At 39.5% G+C, this 27,938-nt stretch overlaps 1 protein-coding gene across 1 annotated transcript; it reads left to right on the top strand.

Moving 5' to 3' along the window:
* Positions 1 to 10: 10 nt before the first annotated feature.
* On the top strand, positions 11 to 23,457 carry LOC136767331 (uncharacterized). The gene is made up of 13 exons (XM_066721099.1): positions 11 to 624; positions 5,038 to 5,263; positions 6,710 to 6,783; positions 8,120 to 8,345; positions 9,898 to 9,971; positions 11,287 to 11,512; positions 12,946 to 13,019; positions 14,162 to 14,345; positions 17,586 to 17,717; positions 17,889 to 18,160; positions 19,337 to 19,404; positions 19,620 to 19,810; positions 23,399 to 23,457. Exons 1-13 carry the CDS (start codon positions 253 to 255, stop codon positions 23,455 to 23,457), a joined length of 2,178 nt encoding a protein of 725 aa, XP_066577196.1. The 5' UTR covers positions 11 to 252.
* Positions 23,458 to 27,938: the final 4,481 nt, after the last annotated feature.

Raw genomic sequence — 27,938 nt, 5'->3', positions numbered from 1 at the left:
ATGTCCTAATGTGTGTTATTACTTCCTTTATTCAGGCCGTAACATTTGGAGGCACCACTGGGATTAAAGTAATGCTCTGTTTGGCCGATAAAGATGACCGGAGCAACATTTTTTTCCAAAATTTGTAATCGGTTTTAAAGACTGAGCAGAAGAGTGGTCGGTGGAAGGAGGCGGCTGTAGTGACGCTGTTCTGCTGAAGCCTGTCTGGAGGCCCATATAAGTTACGACCAAAGTTGATCTGCGACACTCAACATGGATTCTGCGATCGAGAGCGTGCAGTTAGAAGTCAGAGGGCTGCTTTATACACTGTCGGTGGAAGCACTGCTGAAAGTTAGCAATTATTTGGGTATTTCGGGAACAGAAGTGTGTGCCAAAAGCCAACTTGTACTCATCAAACGCATTACCCGCCATCTGGACCGTGATGAGCTGGAGGAGTTGGAGGATGAGGGCCTGGCAGAGTTAATGGCGCTACGGAATTTTATCCAACTAAAAGATATCGATTCAGCCGTCAAAGTACCAGAGGAGGCGAGACAACATGAGCAACACGAAGAAGAGAGACTGCGCCAAGAAATGATTGCTTTAATAAAATCATTGGAAGCGAAGGAAAAAGAAATGGACAACCTGGTAAGACATGATTTTAGTACTACATATAGAAAATACTTTAAAATCGCAGGACAAATTGGTGATCCCGGTCAGAAAGATAAATTGAGCTTTAGCAGTTTAGCCCATCAGGTGGAAAATGGGTTACAGCAAGGATATACGGAACAAGATATTGTAGATGCTGTGATTCGAGCAATAGTACCGGGTCTCCGCCATCGGAGTTATCTGGAAGGGAAACTTGGCTGACTTTGAGATTAATTATTTGGTTTCATTATCAAGAACAAAACGCAACTGACATGTACAAGGCTTTGGTGTCTGAGGTGCAGGACGTGTCAGAAACTCCACAAAATGTCTTAGTGCGAGTTATGGACATTAGACAAAAAGTGCTGTTCGCCTCGCAGGAAGGCGATTCGGGATTGAAATACCACCCAGCTTTAGTGCAAAGTATGTTTTTCATACAGTTTTGACGGGTCTGAGAAATTATCATATTCAAATTGAAATGAGACCTCGTTGCAACCTCGTCACCTGTACTTGGCAGTGATGGGAAGTACAGGCGACGAGGGTGCAGGGGTTGTCAGCAGGCGGGAGTTAGCAGGTGTGAGCATTGTTTTAAATGCGGGAGCAGTGATCCCTTACAAACCGGCTGCAGGAGAAGAGAGCGGGGAGACTCAGTGCAGCCACAGTTGCTACAGTCCCAGCAGCAGCAACCGCAGCAACAGGGAAATGCAGGGAGGTTACAGCCGAGGGACAGGCCGTAACCTGCAGCACCCAAGCGTCCCAACACTGCGCATTCTGCGGGCGTTCAACGGTAGTGATGAACTACAAACAATGCTCAGAATGCAAGACGGTATGCTACTGTTCCAAACCATGTCAGGTTCAACCCTGGTCAGAACACAAAAAGTTGTGACGGGCCATATATGAGCTAAATAAGAAGTGTGACCTGTCTGAGATTGACACAGTTATGCATGGTGGGTTATTAGATGATGGTGGGTGGAATAAATGTGCAAAACTGTAGGAAACAAATGTCTCATTCATTGTGTAATCAATGGTAAACTATTGACAACTTTGTATGATATAGGTGCACAAGTAAGCATTACTGGTGGACGAAGGGTAGATTAGTTATTCGGAGAAAAAATACAAAACAAAGCATTAGACAGCAACTCGATGAACAGTCAGAGAGCTCAGAAAGTGAAGATGACATGTATTCTTACATACCTGTAGCATCCCCTGCAGAGCAGACTGTGTATATTGATGGGGATGCTGAGAAAGGCTCTGAGATTGAGACCAACACTGCTTCAGATTCTGCTGAGGTGAATGACAGTTGTGGGGAACACAACTCATTGCCTGTGACTCAGGATACAAATGACATAGCTGATAATTCAGTTTGCACTGAGGAATCCATACAAGAACTAGGAAGTTCCCATTCTGAACAGTGGCATAGAGTAGAATCGAACAGGGTGAGTAGACCTTGTCTGAGACTTACCTATGACACCTTGGGGTCACCAGTTTATAATCCCTGTATACTTAATGTACATGTGGTGAATGCAACTCCAACAATGTATTTCCCTAATGAGATACAGTATCCAATGACACTTTACCTAAATTGGAAGCAAGACACAGGACAGATCTTTGAGTTTACCTGTGAGATGGTCTTACTGAAAGATGTAAATGTATGATCATATGTTTTAGAAAATATATTGTGTCCAGAGATGTCCAGAATGATTTTTCACATTGACAGAAACTATTGTGGTGTTCCAGTTTTCGTACAAAAACAAAGGGGTTGAAGTAAATGTTGAGGCATTACAATAGAATAGATAATTCATATCTCTATTATACCAATTCAGGCGTGATCACCCGGTTTTGGATAATGTAAAGCTGTTGTAGAAGTCCCGTACTTTGAGGTTCTAGAAAATGTAACCACTGAGTGAAACTGTGTGTGAAACTGTATTCACTGAACAGACCATTTTTTTGGATCTTGGTTTGATGTATTTGGAATGCAATGTCGGGCTGACATTATTTTGTGAGGGGAAAGTGTGGGAAACTGAGTAAATAACCCTTATCCTTATCTGTAATAATTATTTTTCCTAATAATTAATAAGTTCAGGAACACCAAGAATTAAGTGGGAGTTCACTACACCAGAGACACTAGGTGGGTGTGGCAAGCAGCTGAGGCACTATAAATATGAAAGGCGCAGTGGGGCGAGGCTACAGTTCTCACTCAGTAAAAGAGATGTAATTACGCAGCCACATGACCTGATGTGTGTTATTACTTCCTTTATTCAGGTAGGTTGAAGTAGACTAAAAGATAGTGTTTGGTTGCAATGGGGTCGTAAACTCCACTAAACTGTCAATTTTTTTTTTTATTAACTTTGTTTTATCGACATAAACGGACAGCAAGGTGGAGGAGTAGGCCTCTAGGTCTCTGTGATGTAGCGCTAAGCCACGTATGTCACTCGGACATTGAAAATGCTGTTTGGAATTATTCCTTTAATGTTGATAAATGTTTGCTTGAAACTGAAATGTGTAAAAGCAACTTCTGTATGCAGTTCTCAGTCAGTAAAAGAGAAAAAGGTTATATAGTTGCAATATAAATTGTTTACTATAGGAGTCTGCTTTAGTTTTGGACTTTATTTATATATATATATCTATATATATATATATAATGTAGTATTTTGGGGGTAGCAGCCACGACAGGGGCTTGAACCCCGTTCTCCTGCGACACAGTGCAGCGATTTTACCGCATCACTAAAACACTCAGGCCTCTTAGTGAGGCTCGAGATCACTACACTACCCTCTGGCATGCTACAATAGGTACAGTGGGGGAAAAAAGTATTTGATCCCCTGCTGATTTAGTATGTTTGCCCACTGACAAATAAATGATCAGTCTATAATTTTAATGGTAGGTGTATTTTAACAGTGAGAGACAGAATAACAACAAAAAAATCCAGAAAAACACATTTCAAAAAAGTTATAAATTGATTTGCATGTTAATGAGGGAAATAAGTATTTGACCCCTTCGACTTAGTACTTGGTGGCAAAACCCTTGTTGGCAATCACAGGGGTCAGACATTTCTTGTAGTTGGCCACCAGGTTTGCACACATCTCAGGAGGGATTTTGTCCCACTCCTCTTTGCAGATCCTCTCCAAGTCATAAAGGTTTCGAGGCTGACGTTTGGCAACTCGAACCTTCAGCTCCCTCCACAGATTTTCTATGGGATTAAGGTCTGGAGACTGGCTAGGCCACTCCAGGACCTTAATGTGATTCTTCTTGAGTCACTCCTTTGTTGCCTTGGCTGTGTGTTTTGGGTCATTGTCATGCTGGAATACCCATCCACGACCCATTTTCAATGCCCTGGCTGAGGGAAGGAGGTTCTCACCCAAGATTTGACGGTACATGGCCCCGTCCATCATCCCTTTGATGCGGTGCAGTTGTCCTGTCCCCTTAGCAGAAAAACACCCCCACGTTTGACGATGGGGATGGTGTTCTTGGGGTCATTCCTCCTCCTCCAAACACGGCGAATTGAGTTGATGCCAAAGAGCTCGATTTTGGTCTCATCTGACCACAACACTTTCACCCAGTTCTCCTCTGAATCATTCAGATGTTCATTGGCAAACTTCAGACAGGCCTGTACATGTGCTTTCTTGAGCAGGGGGACCTTGCGGACGCTGCAGGATTTCAGTCCTTCACGGCGTAGTGTGTTACCAATTGTTTTCTTGGTGACAATGGTCCCAGCTGCCTTGAGATCATTAACAAGATCCTCTCGTGTAGTTCTGGGCTGATTCCTCACCGTTCTCATGATCATTGAAACTCCACGAGGTGAGATCTTGCATGGAGCCCCAGACAGAGGGAGACTGACAGTTATTTTGTGTTTCTTCCATTTGCGAATAATCGCACCAGCTGTTGTCACCTTCTCACCAAGCTGCTTGGCGATGGTCTTGTAGCCCATTCCAGCCTTGTGTAGGTCTACAATCTTGTCCCTGACATCCTTGGACAGCTCTTTGGTCTTGGAGAGTTTGGAATCTGATTGATTGATTGCTTCTGTGGACAGGTGTCTTTTATACAGGTAACGAGCTGAGATTAGGAGCGCTCCCTTTAAGAGAGTGCTCCTAATCTCAGCTCGTTACCTGTATAAAAGACACCTGGGAGCCAGAAATCTTGCTGATTGATAGGTGATCAAATACTTATTAACATGCAAATCAATGTATAACTATTTTGAAATGCGTTTTTCTGGATTTTTTTGTTGTAATTCTGTCTCTCACTGTTAAAATACACCTACCATGAAAATTATAGACTGATAATTTCTTTGTCAGTGGGCAAACGTACAAAATCAGCAGGGGATCAAATACTTTTTTCCCTCACTGTATTGTTGGAATCTGGAGAGTACAGGAGAGTATTCTTTAATATATTAATGAGATTTTCTCTCTTTATTGCTTCAGGTTCAGGTTCAACAGATCGCCCCAGAGCCCTTCCCATGCACCAGGTCTGGTGTTAATGGTCTCGGAAAAGAAGCTGAATTCCACTCTGCCCCCAGTGCTCAGGAGTGTCCACAGGCAGCTGTGGAAGAATTTACTGCAGAGGATTTGGACACTCTCTTCCAGTTCGCCAGTGAGGAGAGAATATGGCCAAGATCTTCACTGAATGAGTCTTATAAACCACCACCAGGTCAGAACTCAATGTTGATGCGTTTAAGTGTTTTTTCCCCTGTTTGATTAACACAACCTGCTCAAGGCAACATAATTTGTACTGTGAAACAACAGTTAATACAAAAAAAAAAAACTGAAATGTCTTGGTTAAAGAAGTATTAACCCCTCTAAGTCAATACATGGTAGAACCACCTTTGACAGCAATTACGGCTGTGAGTGTTTTGGGGTAAGTCTGTACCAGGATTGCACATCCGGATTGTGTAATATTCGCCTCATTCTTCACAAAATTTTTCAAGCTTTGTCAAGTTATGGGGATCGTTGGTGGACAGCAACATTTGAGTCTTGCCACAGGTTCTCAATCGGATTCAAGTCTGGGCTTTGACTGGGCCACTCTAGGACAGTCACCCTCCTGCCACTGCAGTGTCAGTTTGGCTGTGTGCTTGGGATCATTGTTCTGCTGAAAGGTGGATCTCCGTCCCACTTTTAGGTCTTTTCCAAACTGAACCAGGTTTCCTCAAAGATTTGCATGAGTTTAGTTCCATCTGATATGTGTTTCTTACTCCACAAATTTGGCCTGTATGGAAGAGTGGCATCTGAGGTATTGTTGACACATGGACAGTTTCTCCCATCTCAGCTATGGATTGAGATGTAGTTATTTCAGGGTTGGCATTGGCCTCTTGGTGGCTTTTCTGACCAATGCCCTTCATACCTGGCTGCTCAGTTAGAGAGGACAGCCTGCTCTAATCAGATTTTGGGTGGTGCTGTATACCTTTCACTTCTTAATGATCGACTTCACTGTGCTCCAAAGGATATTCAGTACCTTTGCAATACCCCTTTATATACCCCTCCCCTGATCTGTAACTTCAAAACTGGAGTTTTGAATGCTCCATGAAAATATCTTTGCTTTGAATGCCCTACCCAACAGTGGGACCTTTCAGCGATTGCTGTATTTAATCTGAAATCATGTTTCATCATTTATTGCAAACAAATTAACTATATTGTGTGAATTCTAAAGGCAATTGGATCCACTTGAGGTTATTTAGACTCATAGCAGAGGGGGTGAATACTTCTCTAATGAAGGTATTTCAGGTTCTTATTTTCAATTGATTTGTTTTATCATTCCCCAATTTTTTCCACAAGAAAAAAAATGAAATACATCAAGATTTCAGGTTGTAACACAACAAAATGTGAAAATGACCAAGGGGAGTAACTACTTCCTAAAGTCACAGTATAATCCATGATAGTGCTGGCAATAATATGAATTCTGAGGTTAAATTAGACTGAAAGACTGATGGTACTAATCTCAGTTCCAGGACAGTACATCAGTACAGATTATTACTGGATCCATAGACAAAGTATTTAGTGAAGAAGAGTCTTCTGTGCTCTGAAAATGCATGACGTTCAGGAATGTGATTTCTGATGCCACTTTATTGAAGGTTGTGTATGTCCTGTGTTTGCCCAACAGGGGACAGTTTGAAGTCGTGGAATGGACAGAACTGTGATGGGGGACCCTCTAGTGTGGCTCAGGAGTTCAGTCTGGTGATTGCTAGATACAGAAATTATTTTGCAAAACGGAGGGTTCTGGGATGATTTTTGTATGCATTGTTTTACTTTTATGTTTTAGACTCTTGATGAAATCTCTTCACGACTCTTAATTAATAAACTATTCAGATTCTAAAACTCAACTGTTGCTCTGATACTTATTGGAGCCACTGAATATATAAATACAAACCCTATTGGAGTCATTGTACATTTACACCGAGTTTACAGATACGTTTATTATAACCACTGTGCACATGCTCTTAAAGCAAAACTACTGTGATTCCTAAAATCACTGTTTTATGCGTCCTTGTGTTGTTATAGTGTAAAAGTGAGATATATACCCCTCTTCCAGATCAAGTCAATCATATAAGCAAATGTCAAATTGCAGCATTTACACTCACTCAGTTCTCTCAGACATAACTACCTGGATTGCATAAAAACTGCTGAATCACCAGATTCGTCTTCTCCAGGCAACTATTAAAGTCAAAATGCAGGGTCAATTGCAACTAACTGAAAGCAGCGCACTAACAGGGGGTGAGCCCGTGGTTAGTATGCAGCTCCCTACTAACTCTGCAAGTTTGTTGCAATTGACCTGCAATGTCTCACCTATTATTATTATTATTATTATTATTATTATTATTATTATTATTATTATTATTATTATTATTATTAGGCTATTATAAGGGTTATTTGGGTATTAGTAAGCTTAATGCTAAAGCACCACTGAATGTAATTATTACCTAACGTGCTGCAGGGAACACAAGATAAGTGATGGAGCATCACATCCTGAAATACTGAAGGAGCTCCTTTGGGGTATATAAATCAGCAATGGGTTTGGTTAAGTGCATACTTTTAATGTTTAAAAGTTGTTAATATGTTAGAATGCAACACAAAAATCACAGATACTGTAATTATACATTCCTACCACCACATGAGGACATATAAATCAATCATTCTTGAAACTTCAGTAGTAGTCCTATAATACATGATTTGTCCCCCAGGTGTCTGACTGGCTGATTGTCCAACAAAATACATCTGCATTTTCATGGCTCTCAATCAACTCATCTGACCACTTCTGGGAGACCGTACTCTAGCACTGTAGTCAATCAAGAGTGGGACAGTATATTTGTTCTTTAAACATATACATACATTACATAAACAGAAGACATTTCTATAGTATGCAATATAAATTGTTTACTATAGGAGTCTGCTTTAGTTAACTGGGTTTTTGGACTTTATTTAAGTCCAAATAAAGTCAGATTGTTGGAATCTGGAGAGTACGGGTGAGTATTCTTTAACTTATTAATGAGATTTTCTCTCTTGAATGCTTCAGGTTCAGGTTCAACAGATCGCCCCAGAGCCCTTCCCATGCACCAAGTCTGGTGTTAATGGTCTCGGAAAAGAAGCTGAATTCCACTCTGCCCCCAGTGCTCAGGAGTGTCCACAGGCAGCTGTGGAAGAATTTACTGCAGAGGATTTGGACACTCTCTTCCAGTTCGCCAGTGAGGAGAGAATATGGCCAGGATCTTCACTGAATGAGTCTTATAAACCACCACCAGGTCAGAACTCATAGTGAGAGTCCGTTCACTTTGTGAGCATACAGTGGCTATTGGAAATATTCACCCCCTTGGACTTCTGTCACATTTTGTTGTTTTACAACCTGAAATGTTGATGCATTAAAGTGTTTCTTCCCCTGTTTGATTAACACAACCTACTCAATACTTTGAAGAGGCAAGATAATTTGTATTGTGAAGCAACAGTTAATAATAATAAAACCTGAAATGTCTTTGTTAGAGAAGTATTAACCCCTCTCCGTCAATACTTGGTAGAACCACCTTTGACAGCAATTACGGTTGTGGGTGTTTTGGGGTAAGTCTGTACCAGGATTGCACATCCGGATTGTGCAATATTTGCATCATTCTTCTTCACAAAATTGTTCAAGCTCTGTCAAGTTATGGGGATCGTTGGTGGACAGCAACATTTGAGTCTTGCCACAGGTTCTCAATCGGATTCAAGTCTGGGCTTTGACTGGGCCACTCTAGGACAGTCACCCTCCTGCCACTGCAGTGTCAGTTTGGCTGTGTGCTTGGGATCATTGTTCTGCTGAAAGGTGGATCTCCGTCCCACTTTTAGGTCTTTTCCAAACTGAACCAGGTTTCCTCAAAGATTTGCATGAGTTTAGTTCCATCTGATATGTGTTTCTTACTCCACAAATTTGGCCTGTATGGAAGAGTGGCATCTGAGGTATTGTTGACACATGGACAGTTTCTCCCATCTCAGCTATGGATTGAGATGTAGTTATTTCAGGGTTGGCATTGGCCTCTTGGTGGCTTTTCTGACCAATGCCCTTCATACCTGGCTGCTCAGTTAGAGAGGACAGCCTGCTCTAATCAGATTTTGGGTGGTGCTGTATACCTTTCACTTCTTAATGATCGACTTCACTGTGCTCCAAAGGATATTCAGTACCTTTGCAATACCCCTTTATATACCCCTCCCCTGATCTGTAACTTCAAAACTGGAGTTTTGAATGCTCCATGAAAATATCTTTGCTTTGAATGCCCTACCCAACAGTGGGACCTTTCAGCGATTGCTGTATTTAATCTGAAATCATGTTTCATCATTTATTGCAAACAAATTAACTATATTGTGTGAATTCTAAAGGCAATTGGATCCACTTGAGGTTATTTAGACTCATAGCAGAGGGGGTGAATACTTCTCTAATGAAGGTATTTCAGGTTCTTATTTTCAATTGATTTGTTTTATCATTCCCCAATTTTTTCCACAAGAAAAAAAATGAAATACATCAAGATTTCAGGTTGTAACACAACAAAATGTGAAAATGACCAAGGGGAGTAACTACTTCCTAAAGTCACAGTATAATCCATGATAGTGCTGGCAATAATATGAATTCTGAGGTTAAATTAGACTGAAAGACTGATGGTACTAATCTCAGTTCCAGGACAGTACATCAGTACAGATTATTACTGGATCCATAGACAAAGTATTTAGTGAAGAAGAGTCTTCTGTGCTCTGAAAATGCATGACGTTCAGGAATGTGATTTCTGATGCCACTTTATTGAAGGTTGTGTATGTCCTGTGTTTGCCCAACAGGGGACAGTTTGAAGTCGTGGAATGGACAGAACTGTGATGGGGGACCCTCTAGTGTGGCTCAGGAGTTCAGTCTGGTGATTGCTAGATACAGAAATTATTTTGCAAAACGGAGGGTTCTGGGATGATTTTTGTATGCATTGTTTTACTTTTATGTTTTAGACTCTTGATGAAATCTCTTCACGACTCTTAATTAATAAACTATTCAGATTCTAAAACTCAACTGTTGCTCTGATACTTATTGGAGCCACTGAATATATAAATACAAACCCTATTGGAGTCATTGTACATTTACACCGAGTTTACAGATACGTTTATTATAACCACTGTGCACATGCTCTTAAAGCAAAACTACTGTGATTCCTAAAATCACTGTTTTATGCGTCCTTGTGTTGTTATAGTGTAAAAGTGAGATATATACCCCTCTTCCAGATCAAGTCAATCATATAAGCAAATGTCAAATTGCAGCATTTACACTCACTCAGTTCTCTCAGACATAACTACCTGGATTGCATAAAAACTGCTGAATCACCAGATTCGTCTTCTCCAGGCAACTATTAAAGTCAAAATGCAGGGTCAATTGCAACTAACTGAAAGCAGCGCACTAACAGGGGGTGAGCCCGTGGTTAGTATGCAGCTCCCTACTAACTCTGCAAGTTTGTTGCAATTGACCTGCAATGTCTCACCTATTATTATTATTATTATTATTATTATTATTATTATTATTATTAGGCTATTATAAGGGTTATTTGGGTATTAGTAAGCTTAATGCTAAAGCACCACTGAATGTAATTATTACCTAACGTGCTGCAGGGAACACAAGATAAGTGATGGAGCATCACATCCTGAAATACTGAAGGAGCTCCTTTGGGGTATATAAATCAGCAATGGGTTTGGTTAAGTGCATACTTTTAATGTTTAAAAGTTGTTAATATGATAGAATGCAACACAAAAATCACAGATACTGTAATTATACATTCCTACCACCACATGAGGACATATAAATCAATCATTCTTGAAACTTCAGTAGTAGTCCTATAATACATGATTTGTCCCCCAGGTGTCTGACTGGCTGATTGTCCAACAAAATACATCTGCATTTTCATGGCTCTCAATCAACTCATCTGACCACTTCTGGGAGACCGTACTCTAGCACTGTAGTCAATCAAGAGTGGGACAGTATATTTGTTCTTTAAACATATACATACATTACATAAACAGAAGACATTTCTATAGTATGCAATATAAATTGTTTACTATAGGAGTCTGCTTTAGTTAACTGGGTTTTTGGACTTTATTTAAGTCCAAATAAAGTCAGATTGTTGGAATCTGGAGAGTACGGGTGAGTATTCTTTAACTTATTAATGAGATTTTCTCTCTTGAATGCTTCAGGTTCAGGTTCAACAGATCGCCCCAGAGCCCTTCCCATGCACCAAGTCTGGTGTTAATGGTCTCGGAAAAGAAGCTGAATTCCACTCTGCCCCCAGTGCTCAGGAGTGTCCACAGGCAGCTGTGGAAGAATTTACTGCAGAGGATTTGGACACTCTCTTCCAGTTCGCCAGTGAGGAGAGAATATGGCCAGGATCTTCACTGAATGAGTCTTATAAACCACCACCAGGTCAGAACTCATAGTGAGAGTCCGTTCACTTTGTGAGCATACAGTGGCTATTGGAAATATTCACCCCCTTGGACTTCTGTCACATTTTGTTGTTTTACAACCTGAAATGTTGATGCATTAAAGTGTTTCTTCCCCTGTTTGATTAACACAACCTACTCAATACTTTGAAGAGGCAAGATAATTTGTATTGTGAAGCAACAGTTAATAATAATAAAACCTGAAATGTCTTTGTTAGAGAAGTATTAACCCCTCTCCGTCAATACTTGGTAGAACCACCTTTGACAGCAATTACGGTTGTGGGTGTTTTGGGGTAAGTCTGTACCAGGATTGCACATCCGGATTGTGCAATATTTGCATCATTCTTCTTCACAAAATTGTTCAAGCTCTGTCAAGTTATGGGGATCGTTGGTGGACAGCAACATTTGAGTCTTGCCACAGGTTCTCAATCGGATTCAAGTCTGGGCTTTGACTGGGCCACTCTAGGACAGTCACCCTCCTGCCACTGCAATGTCAGTTTGGCTGTGTGCTTGGGATCATTGTTCTGCTGAAAGGTGGATCTCCGTCCCACTTTTAGGTCTTTTCCAAACTGAACCAGGTTTCCTCAAAGATTTGCATGAGTTTAGTTCCATCTGATATGTGTTTCTTACTCCACAAATTTGGCCTGTATGGAAGAGTGGCATCTGAGGTATTGTTGACACATGGACAGTTTCTCCCATCTCAGCTATGGATTGAGATGTAGTTATTTCAGGGTTGGCATTGGCCTCTTGGTGGCTTTTCTGACCAATGCCCTTCATACCTGGCTGCTCAGTTAGAGAGGACAGCCTGCTCTAATCAGATTTTGGGTGGTGCTGTATACCTTCCACTTCTTAATGATCAACTTCACTGTGCTCCAAAGGATGTTCAGTGCCGTTGAAATATCCCTTTATATACCCCTCCCATGTGAACCACTTTTATTGCACACAAATTAACTATATTGTATGAATTCTGATGGCAATTGGATCCACCTGAGGTTATTTAGAGTCATAGCAGAGGGGGTGAATACTTCTCTAATGAAGGTATTTCAGGTTCTTATTTTTAATAGATTTGTTTTATCATTCCCCAGATTTAAAAAACAATCTAATTTAAATGCATCAAGATTTCAGGCTGTAACAATAAAGTGTGAAAATGACCAAGGGGAGTAACTACTTCCTAAAGTCATGGTATAATCCATGGTAGTGCTGGCAATAATATGAATTCTTGGGTTAAATTCGATTGAAAGACTGATGGTACTAATCTCAGTTCCATGACAGTACATCAGTACAGATTATTACTGATTCTATAGACAAAGTTTTGAGTGAAGAGTCTTCTGTGCTCTGAAAATGCATGATGTTCAGGAATGTGATTTCTGATGCCCCTTCATTGAAGGTTGTGTATGTCCTGTGTTTGCCCAACAGGGGACAGTTTGAAGTCATGGAATGGACAGAACTGTGATGGGGGACCCTCTAGTGTGGCTCAGGAGTTCAGTCTGGTGATTGTTAGACTCTTGATGAAATCTCTCCACGACTCTTAATTAATAAACTATTCAGATTCCAAAACTCAACTGGTGCTCTGATACTTATTGGAGCCACTGAATATATAAATACATACCCTATTGGAGTTTACAGATACGTTTATTATAGCCACTATGAACATGCTCTTACAGCAAAACTACTGCGATTCGTAAAATCACTGTTTTATGTGTCCTTGTGTTGTTATAGTGTAAAAGTGAGATATATACCCCTCTTCCAGATCAAGTCAATCATATAAGCAAATGTCAAATTGCAGCATTTACACTCACTCAGTTCTCTCAGACATAACTACCTGGATTGCATAAAAACTGCTGAATCACCAGATTCGTCTTCTCCAGGCAACTATTAAAGTCAAAATGCAGGGTCAATTGCAACTAACTGAAAGCAGCGCACTAACTGGGGGTGAGCCCGTGGTTAGTATGCAACTCCCTACTAACTCTGCAAGTTCATTGCAATTGACCTGCAATGTCTCACCTATAATTATGATGATGATGATGATGATGATGATTATTATTATTATTAGGGTATTAGGCTATTATAAGGGTTATTTGGGTATTAATAAGGTTAATGCTAACCTATAACAGGTTAGTGTTTAAGTGAGATATATATATACTCAATCATATAAGCAAATGTCAAATTTCAGCATTTACACTCATTCAGTTCTCTCAGACATATAGATGGGTGACAAATTAAAGGAAAACCCAACATAAAGTGTCTCAGTAAGGTGTTGGGCCACCATGACCAACCAGAACAGCTTCAATGCTCTTGGCACAGATTCTACAAGTCTCTGGACTCTACTGGAGGGATGAACACCATTCTTCCAAAAGATATTCCCTCATTTGGGGTTTTGATGATGGTGGATTGCACTGTGGACCCAAACCATGCCAGGAAAATGCCCCTCACAGCATAACAGAGCCTCCGGGGTCAAATTCCATTCAGGAGAGCAATCCATGAACAGTATCTTTTACTATAGTGAGGAGTAGGATGTATTTAATGTAGGAGTTTGAATTGTATATATTTTTAATGAAAACTGGAGAATATTGAATGAGTATAACCATGTTTATTCAATTTATATTTTTTCTTTGTAACATTCCATGTGTAGGGTCCACAGAAAGCATGGCAGTCCGTCCCATCCTCCAGTAGTGGGGTCACTAAGCCCAGCTTAGCTATGGAACACTTCACAGAGGAGGAGTTGGATGCTATGTACCAGCTGCACCGCATCTCTGAGAGCAAAGAGCGAATGCAGCCAGGAGCTTCACACAGGGGCCATCGTAAACGACCACAAGGTCAGAGCTGAGAGCCAGACCATTGGTTCATATTGCAAGTGTTCAAACTTGGTTAACCTTGTCAAAATACGAAGCGTCTGAACAGCTGACCACAATTAACTAAAGGGTTGATCATACCACTAGTGTTTACTGACTGGTTTTATTATGCCTGACATTTCACTACTGTTCTTGTTTTCACACTACAATATCAAATTTAAGGAATTGTGCAGCCTCCTTCATAAGTATACAACATACATCACATACACAATGGGCTTCTGGCTTTATGATAAGTAGTACAGGAAATACCAATTGTTAAATAAAAAAAAAAATATATATATATATATATATATATATATATACACTCACCTAAAGGATTATTAGGAACACCTGTTCAATTTCTCATTAATGCAATTATCTAATCAACCAATCACATGGCAGTTGCTTCAGTGCATTTAGGGGTGTGGTCCTGGTCAAGACAATCTCCTGAACTCCAAACTGAATGTCTGAATGGGAAAGAAAGGTGATTTAAGCAATTTTGAGCGTGGCATGGTTGTTGGTGCCAGACGGGCCGGTCTGAGTATTTCACAATCTGCTCAGTTACTGGGATTTTCACGCACAACCATTTCTAGGGTTTACAAAGAATGGTGTGAAAAGGGAAAAACATCCAGTATGCGGCAGTCCTGTGGGCGAAAATGCCTTGTTGATGCTAGAGGTCAGAGGAGAATGGGCCGACTGATTCAAGCTGATAGAAGAGCAACTTTGACTGAAATAACCACTCGTTACAACCGAGGTATGCAGCAAAGCATTTGTGAAGCCACAACACGTACAACCTTGAGGCGGATGGGCTACAACAGCAGAAGACCCCACCGGGTACCACTCATTTCCACTACAAATAGGAAAAAGAGGCTACAATTTGCACAAGCTCACCAAAATTGGACAGTTGAAGACTGGAAAAATGTTGCCTGATCTGATGAGTCTCGATTTCTGTTGAGACATTCAGATGGTAGAGTCAGAATTTGGCGTAAACAGAATGAGAACATGGATCCATCATGCCTTGTTACCACTGTGCAGGCTGGTGGTGGTGGTGTAATGGTGTGGGGGATGTTTTCTTGGCACACTTTAGGCCCCTTAGTGCCAATTGGGCATCGTTTAAATGCCACGGCCTACCTGAGCATTGTTTCTGACCATGTCCATCCCTTTATGACCACCATGGTCATCCTCTGATGGCTACTTCCAGCAGGATAATGCACCATGTCACAAAGGTCGAATCATTTCAAATTGGTTTCTTGAACATGACAATGAGTTCACTGTACTAAACTGGCCCCCACAGTCACCAGATCTCAACCCAATAGAGTATCTTTGGGATGTGGTGGAACGGGAGCTTCGTGCCCTGGATGTGCATCCCACAAATCTCCATCAACTGCAAGATGCTATCCCATCAATATGGGCCAACATTTCTAAAGAATGCTTTCAGCACCTTGTTGAATCAATGCCACGTAGAATTAAGGCAGTTCTGAAGGCGAAAGGGGGTCAAACACAGTATTAGTATGGTGTTCCTAATAATCCTTTAGGTGAGTGTATATATACAGTGAGGGAAAAAAGTATTTGATCCCCTGCTGATTTTGTACGTTTTCCCACTGACAAAGAAATGATCGGTCTATAATTTTAATGGTAGGTGTATTTTAACAATGAGAGACAGAATAACAACAAAAAAATCCAGAAAGTCGCATTTCAAAAAAGTTATAAATTGATTTGCATGTTAATGAGGGAAATAAGTATTTGACCCCTTCGACTTAGTACTTGGTGGCAAAACCCTTGTTTGCAATTCTTGTAGTTGGCCACCAGGTTTGCACACATCTCAGGAGGGATTTTGTCCCACTCCTCTTTGCAGATCCTCTCCAAGTCATTAAGGTTTTGAGGCTGACATTTGGCAAGTCGAATCTTCAGCTCCCTCCACAGATTTTCTATGGGATTAAGGTCTGGAGACTGGCTAGGCCACTCCAGGACCTTAATGTGCTTCTTCTTGAGCCACTCCTTTGTTGCCTTGGCTGTGTGTTTTGGGTCATTGTCATGCTGGAATACCCATCCACGACCCATTTTCAATGCCCTGGCTGAGGGAAGGAGGTTCTCACCCAAGATTTGACGGTACATGGCCCCGTCCATCGTCCCTTTGATGTGGTGCAGTTGTCCTGTCCCCTTAGCAGAAAAACACCCCCAAAGCATAATGTTTCCACCTCCATGTTTGACGGTGGGGATGGTGTTCTTGGGGTCATTCCTCCTCCTCCAAACACGGCGAGTTGATTGCACATTGATTGCACATTGATTGAGCAGCAGTTGAAGACTTTTTGGTTCTGCATCCCTTTTTTACTATTAAGCCTTATTTAATATTACTTCAAAGAATATGTAAATAAATGTTTCAGTTTACTAATAGGAATAAATAATTTGTTAACATAATAGTAAAACAAATGCACTGATTCCTGGAAAAAAATACTGAAATCACAGTGAATAAAATTACTAATTGACACTATTAAAAGGATTGGAAGATTATTAATCAACAATAAGTATTTTGATGAGGCATACTACATGACCACCTTGGCTGGCAGGAATGAAGAGTAGCCTAAGAACTTGTGTAATGCTCTTATATTTTGTAAGTCACCCTGGATAAGAGCATCTAAGACATAAACAATAATCATAATAATAATAATAATAAGAAGAAGAAGAAGAAGAAGAAGAAGAAGAAGAAGAAGAAAGTTGGTTGTGTAAAACCAGAATTATTACTCATTGTTTTTCTCTGTATTTATAACAGCTGTCTGACTACTGACACATTGATAGTGCTATCTGCAGTACATCTTACTGTATTACTTGTATTTAAAATTGTAATTTGAACCATGCAATCAATAACCTTTTGATATGTTATCAGGAAACTATTTAAAAGTAGTAATAATACATATTTTCTAGTGTGTCCCAAAATGCATGTCAAAGACACTGTTTTTGATTAGCATGAAACATGTAATGTACAGGCAAAAGCAGTTGTTGGGTTTGTGTTATTTTGTTCTTGTAGTAATATCGAATTAAATTAAGAAGAGGTCTTTTCCTGTCTAAGTGTCCTACTGTGGGATTCAGTGGAAACGGATACCATGGATCAGAGTTGCAGTGTGGCGTGTTATAGTGTGTGGTGTGTTGCAGTGTGCAGTACAGCTCAGTAAGAGATTTGTAGATGTTTGGGACTGCAGTAAAGCTGTATTTGTGTGTCTTATTCAGAAATTACCATGAAAGACTGGCTCCAGAAACAGGTCCTGCTGATAAACTGCTACACGGGAGGGTACAACCTGCGCAAGAAACGGAGAGTTCGATACACTGAGAAGGACGAGCCCAAGGATGAGGACTACCTGTGTGAGTGAATCCCTCACCAAGACAGACAGTACAGCGTTTGTCATACACTTAATAGAGAAACACCTACAGACTAATACAATCTAGCCCTTCATGGTTGATGTATATGAAGTGCTGCACCATAGAAAGTGTTTCTTGCAGCTTGACCCTGCACTTTATTTCTGTCTTTGTCAGTCTGTGAGGAGTGCCAGTCCTACTTTCTAGAGAAATGCAAATGCCATGGCCAACCCATCTACATTAGAGACACCCCAGCCGAACTGGGATCGACACACAGGGCTCGGCTTACTCTGCCTCGGGGTCTGACTGTGCGGGACTCCAGTATCCCAGGGGCCGGACTGGGGGTCTTTAACGACGGCAAGCTGATCCCCAAAGGGGTACGCTTTGGGCCCTATGAGGGGGAGGTTTCCAATGAGGAGAAGGCTGTACTGAGTGGGTACTCCTGGGTGGTGAGTAACAAAGAATTTCATAATGGAACCCAACTGTGATGTCTTCACCCAACACTTCCCCAGTTCACCCAGTTCAGTCTAAGAGGAAGGAAAAAATATTGGTGTAAACTAATTGGAACAAAATAATGGCGTTTCAAATCTAGATTATAACATTGGTTTTGTTTTTCCCCTGTACTCAAGTTTCATTGTCTGACCTATTCGAACTGCATTAGCTGGTCTCAGCATTGATGAACCTTTTCAGTTCATTAGTTCAGATGGTCGCCTTCACTGTGACTTTGTTAGTTTTGGAATCAGAGGGAATGATGGCTATGAGTGAAAGTAGAAAGAGCAAAATGGTGAAACGTCTTTATAGTGTCCGCAAATTGAACTTTGAATAATGCAAACTAATTATGGTTTAATATAAATGGTAATTGAAACGAATGCATTAAAAGAAACGGTGAGACCTAAACATGGAGTCAAATACATTGCATTTGAAACATTTGCATCAATGTACACCTGGTATTCTGAACACCGATGGGTATAATTTTTCTTCTTTATCACACCTTAAAATCAACGATAGACATTTATCATCAGTAAATGAAAATGATGTTCTATTAACTACAAGAAAAATAAATAGCAACATTTATGACCAAACTAATGTTAGTCACTGCTTTAATTTTGTGGACACCATCTGAGAGGTGTAATTGTTAAGAAGTGATTTTGACCTCTATGAGCTTTGGGTCATTAGTTCGAGCCCAAGCTCATGGTATTTGCCGATTGTGACAGAGAGTGCTCGGAGGACCCTAGACGTACTTCCTCACCCTCCACAAGTGTGGTAGCGGGAGACGTTGCCACGAGACGAGATGCATTAGCGATTCCAAAACTTAGGGTAGAAAACAATTAATTGGCGATTCCAAATTTATAAATGGCAAATATGTATCTTTCATTTCACAGTACTTGGAATAAATTTAGATGAAACATTGATAAATGCATCTTAAAAAAATTATGAATGAACCGTGCCCACTGTACTGTTAAAGGCTATCTATGATGAGCTGTATACACTTCTGTTAATCTGGAAGCTTCTATTGCAACAAAATAAACCTGGATCATTATAGGCTAGTAATAAAGTGATACAAATCCTAACAAAACGTTTAAGTTATTTTCCAGTAGTAACATCATGGCCTTTTATTTTCACAGATTAACAATGGGAAGAAGAAAATCCATTACATTGATGCCAGTAGTGAGACAAACTCCAACTGGATGAGGTGAGAGTTCTCAATTTTTCATCTACCAAATAACTAGAGCTGAAGAGCAAGAGACTCTCCTACTTTTGACTTTTTTTTTAAAAGGCCTATTACTTATGGTGTTCATTTACAAATTCAAGTATTCTAGACCCCTTATTGTCATGTCTCACTGTGCAGATCAATGTTGTCTGTGCTGTTTCGGGTCTAATCTTTATCCATCCGATCTTTCTCACAAGGTTTGTGAACTGTGCCAGGAATGAGGAAGAGCAGAACTTGGTGGCATTTCAGTACCGTGATCAGATCTTCTACAAGTCCTGCAAACCCATCATTGCAAGCTGCGAACTGCTCGTGTGGTATGGAGAGGAGTTTGGCCAAGAGCTGGGCATCACCTGGGACCACCTGTGGCAGAACAAATGCAGACCCACAGGTAAAGACACCCTCCTCCACCTCTACAAACTCTCTTTCCCTACCTGCGTACCTCACAACCATCTGTCCCCCTCTCTCTCAAAATGTTAATTAATTAATTAAAACTGCCAAGGTGGTGCCCCAACATGATGCACCGGCCATATCTGCTCCTTTAAGCATCCCTGCCACTGATCTGCCAATCCATTGTGGAGAAGACCTGGAACAAATTATGAGTTATCATGGTTCTACACTACCGGTCAAAAGTTTTAGAACATCCAGTTTTTATGTAGTTTAAATTTAAGCAGTTCAAGTCCAGTGAATAACCACAATGGTAAGTGATAAACTGCCAGAGGTTAAAAAAGAGGTTTAGGTTACCAAAAACTGAAAAATAATAATATACTGTGTTACTACATCATCTTAAGCATTATTTGTCAGTGTTACATGCAGTTCCTGTGCCTATAAGTGACACTGTATTCCTACAATGCGCACATCATTTGAAAGCTTATTCTCTTGGCTACCAGCGCATTTCATTCTCAAACACATCCGATTCACAGTTTCCGTCATTCAGAGTCCGGGGGGTAAACGTGCAGTCTGCTGCAGTGGGGGGGTCTCATTCAGATGGTCACAGATCACCCCCCCATTTCAGAATGTGGAGGGTGGGGGGAAACCAAATTTTTCACATCAGAGAATGCTTCACATCGTTAAAATGCTGAGAGTCTCAGTTTCAGGGGATACCAAACACTTGGCAAACAACACAACAGTGAAGAGTGTGCATGGGATTAAAGAGAAGCACATGGATTTGGTGCCCTTTTAAGGTACCAGAGGGGTTTGTCAGTTTAAGGGGTTAAATTGTGTTAAACAAAACGAGTCCATGATTTAGTTTTTATCTCCAATTGTTTATGTGTTCTATGCTTTAATTTCAGAGTACATTGAGACATTTAACTGCATAAAGTTCAATACAAACTGGAAAAATTTAGGTGTTCTAAATCTTTTGACTAGTAGTGTATACTTAAAGTATGAACACCACAGCTTAGGCTACCTTTACCCTTTTCACCAGAAAGCAAGTACAGCTGGGGAAACGTGTATACATGTGCAGGTCCACCAAAGTAAGTCTTTATATCACAATCAGAATACAGACCATGGGCCACAGGCACCAATGTGCTCACAGAGAGCTACATGACCAATCTGAGCCAATGTTATAGCGCAGATTTCTGCAGTTCTGCACAGAATGTGATTATTATTATTATTATTATTATTATTATTTTTATTTTTTATTTTTTTTTATTTCTTGGCAGATGCCCTTATCCAGGGCGACTTACAACAGAAGTGCAAAACAAAGTGCAAAAATACAGTTAAGTAAAGGCATCAATCATTATAAATTCAATTTACATAAAACATAGCAATACAAAATGTAATACATTTTACAACTTTCAATTTACACAGGCAAGTACAGTAAGTGAGGTCATACAGTAAAGTGTCTCTGTAAGGTGTTGGGCACCACGAGCCCCAGAACAGCTTCAGTGCTCTTGGCACAGATTCTACGAGTCTCTGATCTACTGGAGGGATGAACACCATTCTTCCCAAAGATATTCCCTTATTTGGTGTTTTGATGATGGTGGTGGAGAGCGCTGTCTAACACCTCGGTCCAAAATCTCCCATAGGTGTTCAATTGAGTTGAGCTCTGGTAACTGCGAAGGCCATAGAATATGATTCACAAAATAAATAAAATAATATAGGCCTAAATGCTCAAGCGCACACACATTCGTTCTGACTGTCTGCTCAGACTGACAGCCTCACCTGTTGTTATTGTCAATCAGACACAGTGTCAACCAATGAAGACGCGTGAGGGCGGGCCGAGCCAACCCGCTCAGTCACACACTCCAGCTGAGGAGAGAGAGCAAGGACAGCTGTGAAAACAACAGCTGGAAAATGAGGATATGCTGCAATATTCTAGTATTATGTTGTTCAGATTGTATTTGTTTTGAATTGTTACATTTATATGCACTTTGTTTATATACATTAAAAAAGTTATACTTTAAATGCACATCTGTAATAGCATCCTTTTTACATGTATTTCAATTTGTGGGATGCTGCAATTTTGCAAATTGTTATTTATTTTTCTTTGATATGGTGCAATATTCTATTATGCTGTTCAGATTGTATTAGTTTTGAATGGTTAGATTTATATGCACTTTGTTTATATAGCATTCTTTTTCATAACAAACCAATGCATTTTTAAATATATTGTGGTTAAGGTAGAGTACGATTTCATTTAATCATTTAATTAGAATTGTTTTAACACCAATCATAGTCAAACTATCGCAAACTGTTTGACTTGAAAAAATACAAAACATATTTTTTTAAAGAGCCATTTGGGAGCCAAAAGAGCCGGCTCTTTTTGGTGAGCTGAGCCAAACAAGCCGAAACGCCCATCACTGTCATGCAGTACACCTGTTTGGAGGCATCTGCATTCATTATGTTCCAGTCATTTATTCAGGGTTTTCCTTTAATTTGTCACCCATCTGTATGTGTATGTGTATATATGTTTGTGTGTGTCTGGGTGTGTATTACACAAATTAACTAAGATAATGTCTAACAGAGTACTTATCTAACTTTTTTAACCAGATAACTTTTGTGTGTCTTTTCCTTTTTTTATTTACTAATGTATGGGGAGCTAAAGGTGTTTAACCCGTGTCAGGCGATTTTTGCCACCCTTAGCTGTGACACTTACCTGGACATACTCCCTTGATCATTTTCACTTGCACCCTTGTTCCCTGCCTGCCTATAAAGGCAGCGGGATCGTTTCATTGAGCAGAGCAACATACTGATGCACAGGGAGAGCACGCAAGGAGCACAGTAGAGCCCACAGATTAAACCACAAGACACAGGGCTGGAGGAAAAGCAGGCTTCCAGAGACGGCAGAATATATGGGGAATGGCGAAAAGCTTGCAGAAGAAGGATTAAAAAGAATTACCAAGGGAAAACCCTTGGAGAGTGGAATGGTAATGAAGGAGAAGGGGAACTTAATTGCTGGAGTCAACAGCAAGACTACCGAGCATTAAGTATCTCACTTTGATTTCTTTGAAAAGTGATTAGACAAAGAAAGAAAGCATACACAGTGGATATATATATATATGAATTGCCTTTATTGAGACACTTGAAAAGAGTTGACAATGGTACATCTTGCTGTATTTTACCTGGACTGAGAGGGTCTCTGTGCTGGGTATCCGAAGCCTGCTTTCACCTGCTTTCTCCTCCACAGCAAAAGAGAAAAGACAGTGATTAACTATGTTCTGATTTTGTGCAATCTTGCGTTCCATTATAGTGTCTGTACAGAACCCTTATAGTTTAGAAAGAGTGCTGTGTTAGTGATTGTATACATACACACACACACACACACACACACACACACAATGTTCTCATTATCATAAATAATAATATTAAGATAAAAGGTTTGATACCAACTATTTGACACATAGTGGGCATTCATACAAGTTTTCGAGTTTCCAAAAGCATTCAATACATGCCAAAAAGAAGTTGTGTCCACATGGAGTAGTGGCTGGGTTTTTAAATAAATCCAGACATATAGGGCACTCTAACTGCTCTTCAGACACGGAGATGCCAGTGGAAGCCATTCCTGAGCACAGAGAAGCAGAGAAAGAAGATTAGAGGAGCAGAGTGCACAGAGCTGATCTGGACCCCAGCCCGTCTCTCTCTTCTAGATTAAGATCTTACCCTTGCAGAGAAAAAAATATAATAATTTAAAAATAAACACTCAAAACTATACTAATTATTTCCTCACACAGGGTCAGGGCTCTCACTGCAGCAGTTTTTTTATCTCTTAACAACGAAGTGAAAGTTCAGCCAGTCTCACAGTGCCAGTTTGCTGCTCTCTATTACACTCCCTTTCTTTTCTGCAGTGCTGCAGTGCACCTCCTCTGCAAGAATGCCAGCTCATTCTAGAGTGGAAGTAGTATTTGTCACCATTACAGTGGAATACATATGTTATGTCATTTTAAAAAAAAAATGACCAGAATATTCATGTAAAGGTCCTTATTTTTTAGTCTGTGAAAATGGGGGCATTTTGTAAAATATAAAACAAAACTTCAGAAATCCCCTGCACTAAGCCTTGGGACAGGACAGTAACATCAACATTGTTAAGTGAATTAAATCTGTTCAAGAAGGTGTTTTTTGCTCCTGACAGTTTCTGACCGCTTTAGCAGTATTGTAGGTTTAATAACCTGAATCCATTAAACCTCACAATGATTTTGGGGTTTGTTTGTTTATTTTAATGATTTTGTTTAAGTTATCCATGTCATATTAATACCCAGTACATTTAATGTGCCTATCCCACATGCAGGACCCCACATTTGAAAGAATATTATAGTAAGAATAATTTAATGTTGTAGTTGAATAAAATGTTTAAGCGTGTGCAAATTATTCACTTTACTATTTTATATTTCCATATGCTTTCAATTTAATTCTACTCAATAAAAGGACAACGATTGTGCTGTCTCAGCATAGTGTGACAAGTTATCTGCAACAGTTAATCTATATGAATCTTAAAGTTAAGTCATGTGTGATGTGATGTTTCCCATTTTAATTTATAAATCTTGTAACAGGCTTAGTTCTTGTGTTATCCACACTCTGACATAATCATTAGTCAGACCCTACCACTTTTGAAACTTGGTACATTGTTTCACTGTTCATTTGTTTATTGTTTGTTTTGCTTTGATTGTTATCCATGCATTAAACCACAAATACAAGCTTTTGGTCCAGTTAAAGTGGACCGAGTTTGGTTCTTTTAAAGAGGACTATATGTGAAAATAGCTAACGTGTGTTGGAACAAATCCTATTGAAGTAAGGTGAATTACAGGCACTTACAAAGCGTTTTAAGGTTCTCGACGGGACATCCCCTAACTGCAGTTTTATTATTCTTTGATACACAGGATGTGAAAAAGATTACAACACTTGTTTACACATTATGATAGAAAATCCCCAAAATACCCGACAGTTGCGGTGTGAGGTTCTGGAAAGGTGTTATTTACTGGTCCCAGGAATAGGATACCGTGAACAGATGATAATCCTGTTAAACAGGAGAAAGGATTAGTCACCATAGCGCTGGCTTCTTTTCAATTAGGTGTTGCCTAACTGGTTTATTTTACATTTTCTCCAAACGAAGTCAGTTAACATTTCTTTGTTTTCATTGTCAGATCTCTTATTTTCCTCTTTATACAAAATCATATTTTTATTACATTTCTGTGTTGCCAAAAATAAAGTATAAAGTTCCATAAAACTTAAGACTGCATTGTAAAAACACACGATTTTCTTGCACCTATTTACATACATTAAACCTCTATCCACAGTAATGTAAATTGCACCTATATTACATACATTTTACTTCTACCGACAGTAGCTTTTACAGTCTAGGATGTAAGACCTTATATATTGTTTACTGTATATCTCATATACACTTGTGGAAATTGGAATTTGTAATATGTATTATGACTTGAACTGCACTGTATTATAGCACTTTGTATTGCTCTGATATTGTGTAAGTCGCCCTGCTAAGAAATAAATCCTAATAATAGTTGATATTGAACCTATATTATATGCATTTTACCTCTACCCACAGTAATTGATCTTGCACCTATATTACATACAATTTACCTGTAACAACAACGTAGTTAAAACAGGAAGACTAATGCTAATTCCATTGAAGTGGATGGAGTAAGATTCTAACAAACAGGTAACACAATTTAAAATACTTATCCAGTAGAAATTACACATTTATAAAACATTTCATGGAAAGGTTTTGCTGTTTAACAATTTAATAACCGAATGTTTACTTTGTTTTTGAAAACAAAACTGACAGGAGCTTAAAATCATTTGCAGTGATAATCAATAATAAATACACGGTATGCAGCCCCCTTTTTAACTCCCCGTTTGCGAGGCACAGTCTGTCCTATTCTGTCATATTACCCAATACACACTTCCCAGTTTTCACTCAGCCATTGTATACCCTTCATTTATATCGCCCCATTTATTATTTTATAAAACAGCATTTTTATAGTGACAGATTAGAGGCTGCTGATCCCAGAAATACCGCGTCCTGACGTACAAGTGTGGCGGACAATAATTGTTATATATCATTTCAAAATAGTCATTCATTTTAGAATTTGTGTAATAAATACTTTTAGAAGGATGAAATGTGGCTATGTATCTTTTATGAAATAATCATAATAAAGATATTCCCAATTTAAATATAGCTATACTGTAAAAATTAATTTGTTACAATTCATTCAACTGGTGTAAGGATGTAAATAAGGGAGAGATAGGACTACATGTTAATTTTTATTTGAATGTTGGCATTCATTTAATGTTTTAAATGGTTGACTTTCTTAACTTATGAACATATTTCACAGACGGAGAAAGTGAAGTATTTTACCCGTCTATATCTATCCATCCCTTTTTAGGAGAAAGCGGCAACCGAAACACTGAAGGAGAAGACAATGAGCAGTGTTTGAGGTCATTACATGGGCTACATTTTTATCTTCTATTAATGTGTATTTTGTTGTTGTTATTGTTGTTGTATTTCATTTCAAGCTGATAAATGTCATTCAAGGTTTGACCTGTCTTGGCACAGATGCAGTGTTTAACCTGAAACATGCTAACAGCTGACAGCAGACAAACGCAATATTAAGTTGTGCTCTTGTCTGAGCCACGGTTTCTTCTTCTTCTTCTTCTTCTTCTTCTTCTTCTTCTTCTTCTTCTTTTATTAGCAGACACCCTTATCCATACTCTTCTGTTACTCACAGTAGAGAGAACTGACTATTTGCGAATTACATTCCTAATTAGATTAATGGAATTGATTAGTGGAGTAAGACAAATCCGATGTCATCATTCTCACTTCCAGTCAAAGAGTATAATACCCCTCATCAACACCCCACCATGTTTTGGATCCCATCACCTCCCCATCACCGCTTCTGCAGCAGCTCCATGGCTCAGTCCCTGTATGGCTTAGTGTGAACTGGTGTTTATCCTCTTTATGTTCACATTGTAGTTCATTTTGTTTTATTGATTGATTGTTGGTATTGATTTTTATTCCAGTTTCTTTGTTATTGATTGTTCATTTGTATTGATTTTTATTTATTTGCTTGTTTGATTTTCATATATTTGGGTTGGACATTTAGCCTGGACAAATTGTTATTAAGGGTTCTATTATAATATCTCCCCATAATTACCCCATCTTCTCACAGTTTGGCTGAATGTAATGTTTTGTGTTTTTATGAATACAAATTGACTCTGGGAAATGGCCCTAAGAAATTGATTCCAATCCACTCTGGCAAATTATTAGAAACCTATTACCAAGCCTCCCTGGGATATAAAGGTGGCTATTGCATTTATCAACAAAATGAAAAAATACACTAAAGTAAACATTTTCAAAACCATGTAAACTTTTTTATCAACATACAATGCTTGTATTCACTGTAGCTTTGTATTTCAATAAGCTATTTACTATATGTTTAGCATGCATACCTGGCAGCTTTCTACTTGGTACAGTCCACACGTAGGTGGCAGGGCTGTAGACAATGTCTGGGTTTTTAATGTATGTACTTCTTGGGTTAAGCTGTTTAAGGTTTCCATTATTTTAACACTAGAAGTGCCGAGCCAATCAGTTTGACCTATCTGGTTATTACAATTTGAATTACTCTGTGTTCCTGAATACACGTGGCTGAGAAGCAATCACAATTACAGTTCCTCTTATCTGGTGTGTAACTGTGCCCAGGAGAGAAGGTGTTGGAAATGTGGCACTGATATGCATTTAAGAGCACAGTGTCCTAGGATACAGGGGAACGGGAGAGGGCAGGGGTGGTAGGTTACACCCCTGCCTGTTCAAGTGATTTAAACTAACCTGACCAAGAGATATATTTTAATATTCCGGGGATGGGGCTGTATTTACAAGGTTGTATGGGTGAGGAGGTAGTATATTTTTTGGTTGATACAGGGGCTCAGGTTTCTCTGCTTTGTGGAGCATTTTGGTTACAGTTAAATAAAGGTGAATTTATTTATTAGTGTAGTCTTTTCTCTGAATAAATGTAGCACATTTCACATTTCTCAAGGATACTGTGTACATTTTACCTGAATAT

Source organism: Amia ocellicauda, chromosome 14 (genome assembly GCF_036373705.1).
Source record: "Amia ocellicauda isolate fAmiCal2 chromosome 14, fAmiCal2.hap1, whole genome shotgun sequence".
In the NCBI taxonomy this organism is placed as follows: domain Eukaryota; kingdom Metazoa; phylum Chordata; class Actinopteri; order Amiiformes; family Amiidae; genus Amia; species Amia ocellicauda.
This window is presented reverse-complemented; position numbering and strand designations above follow the sequence as displayed.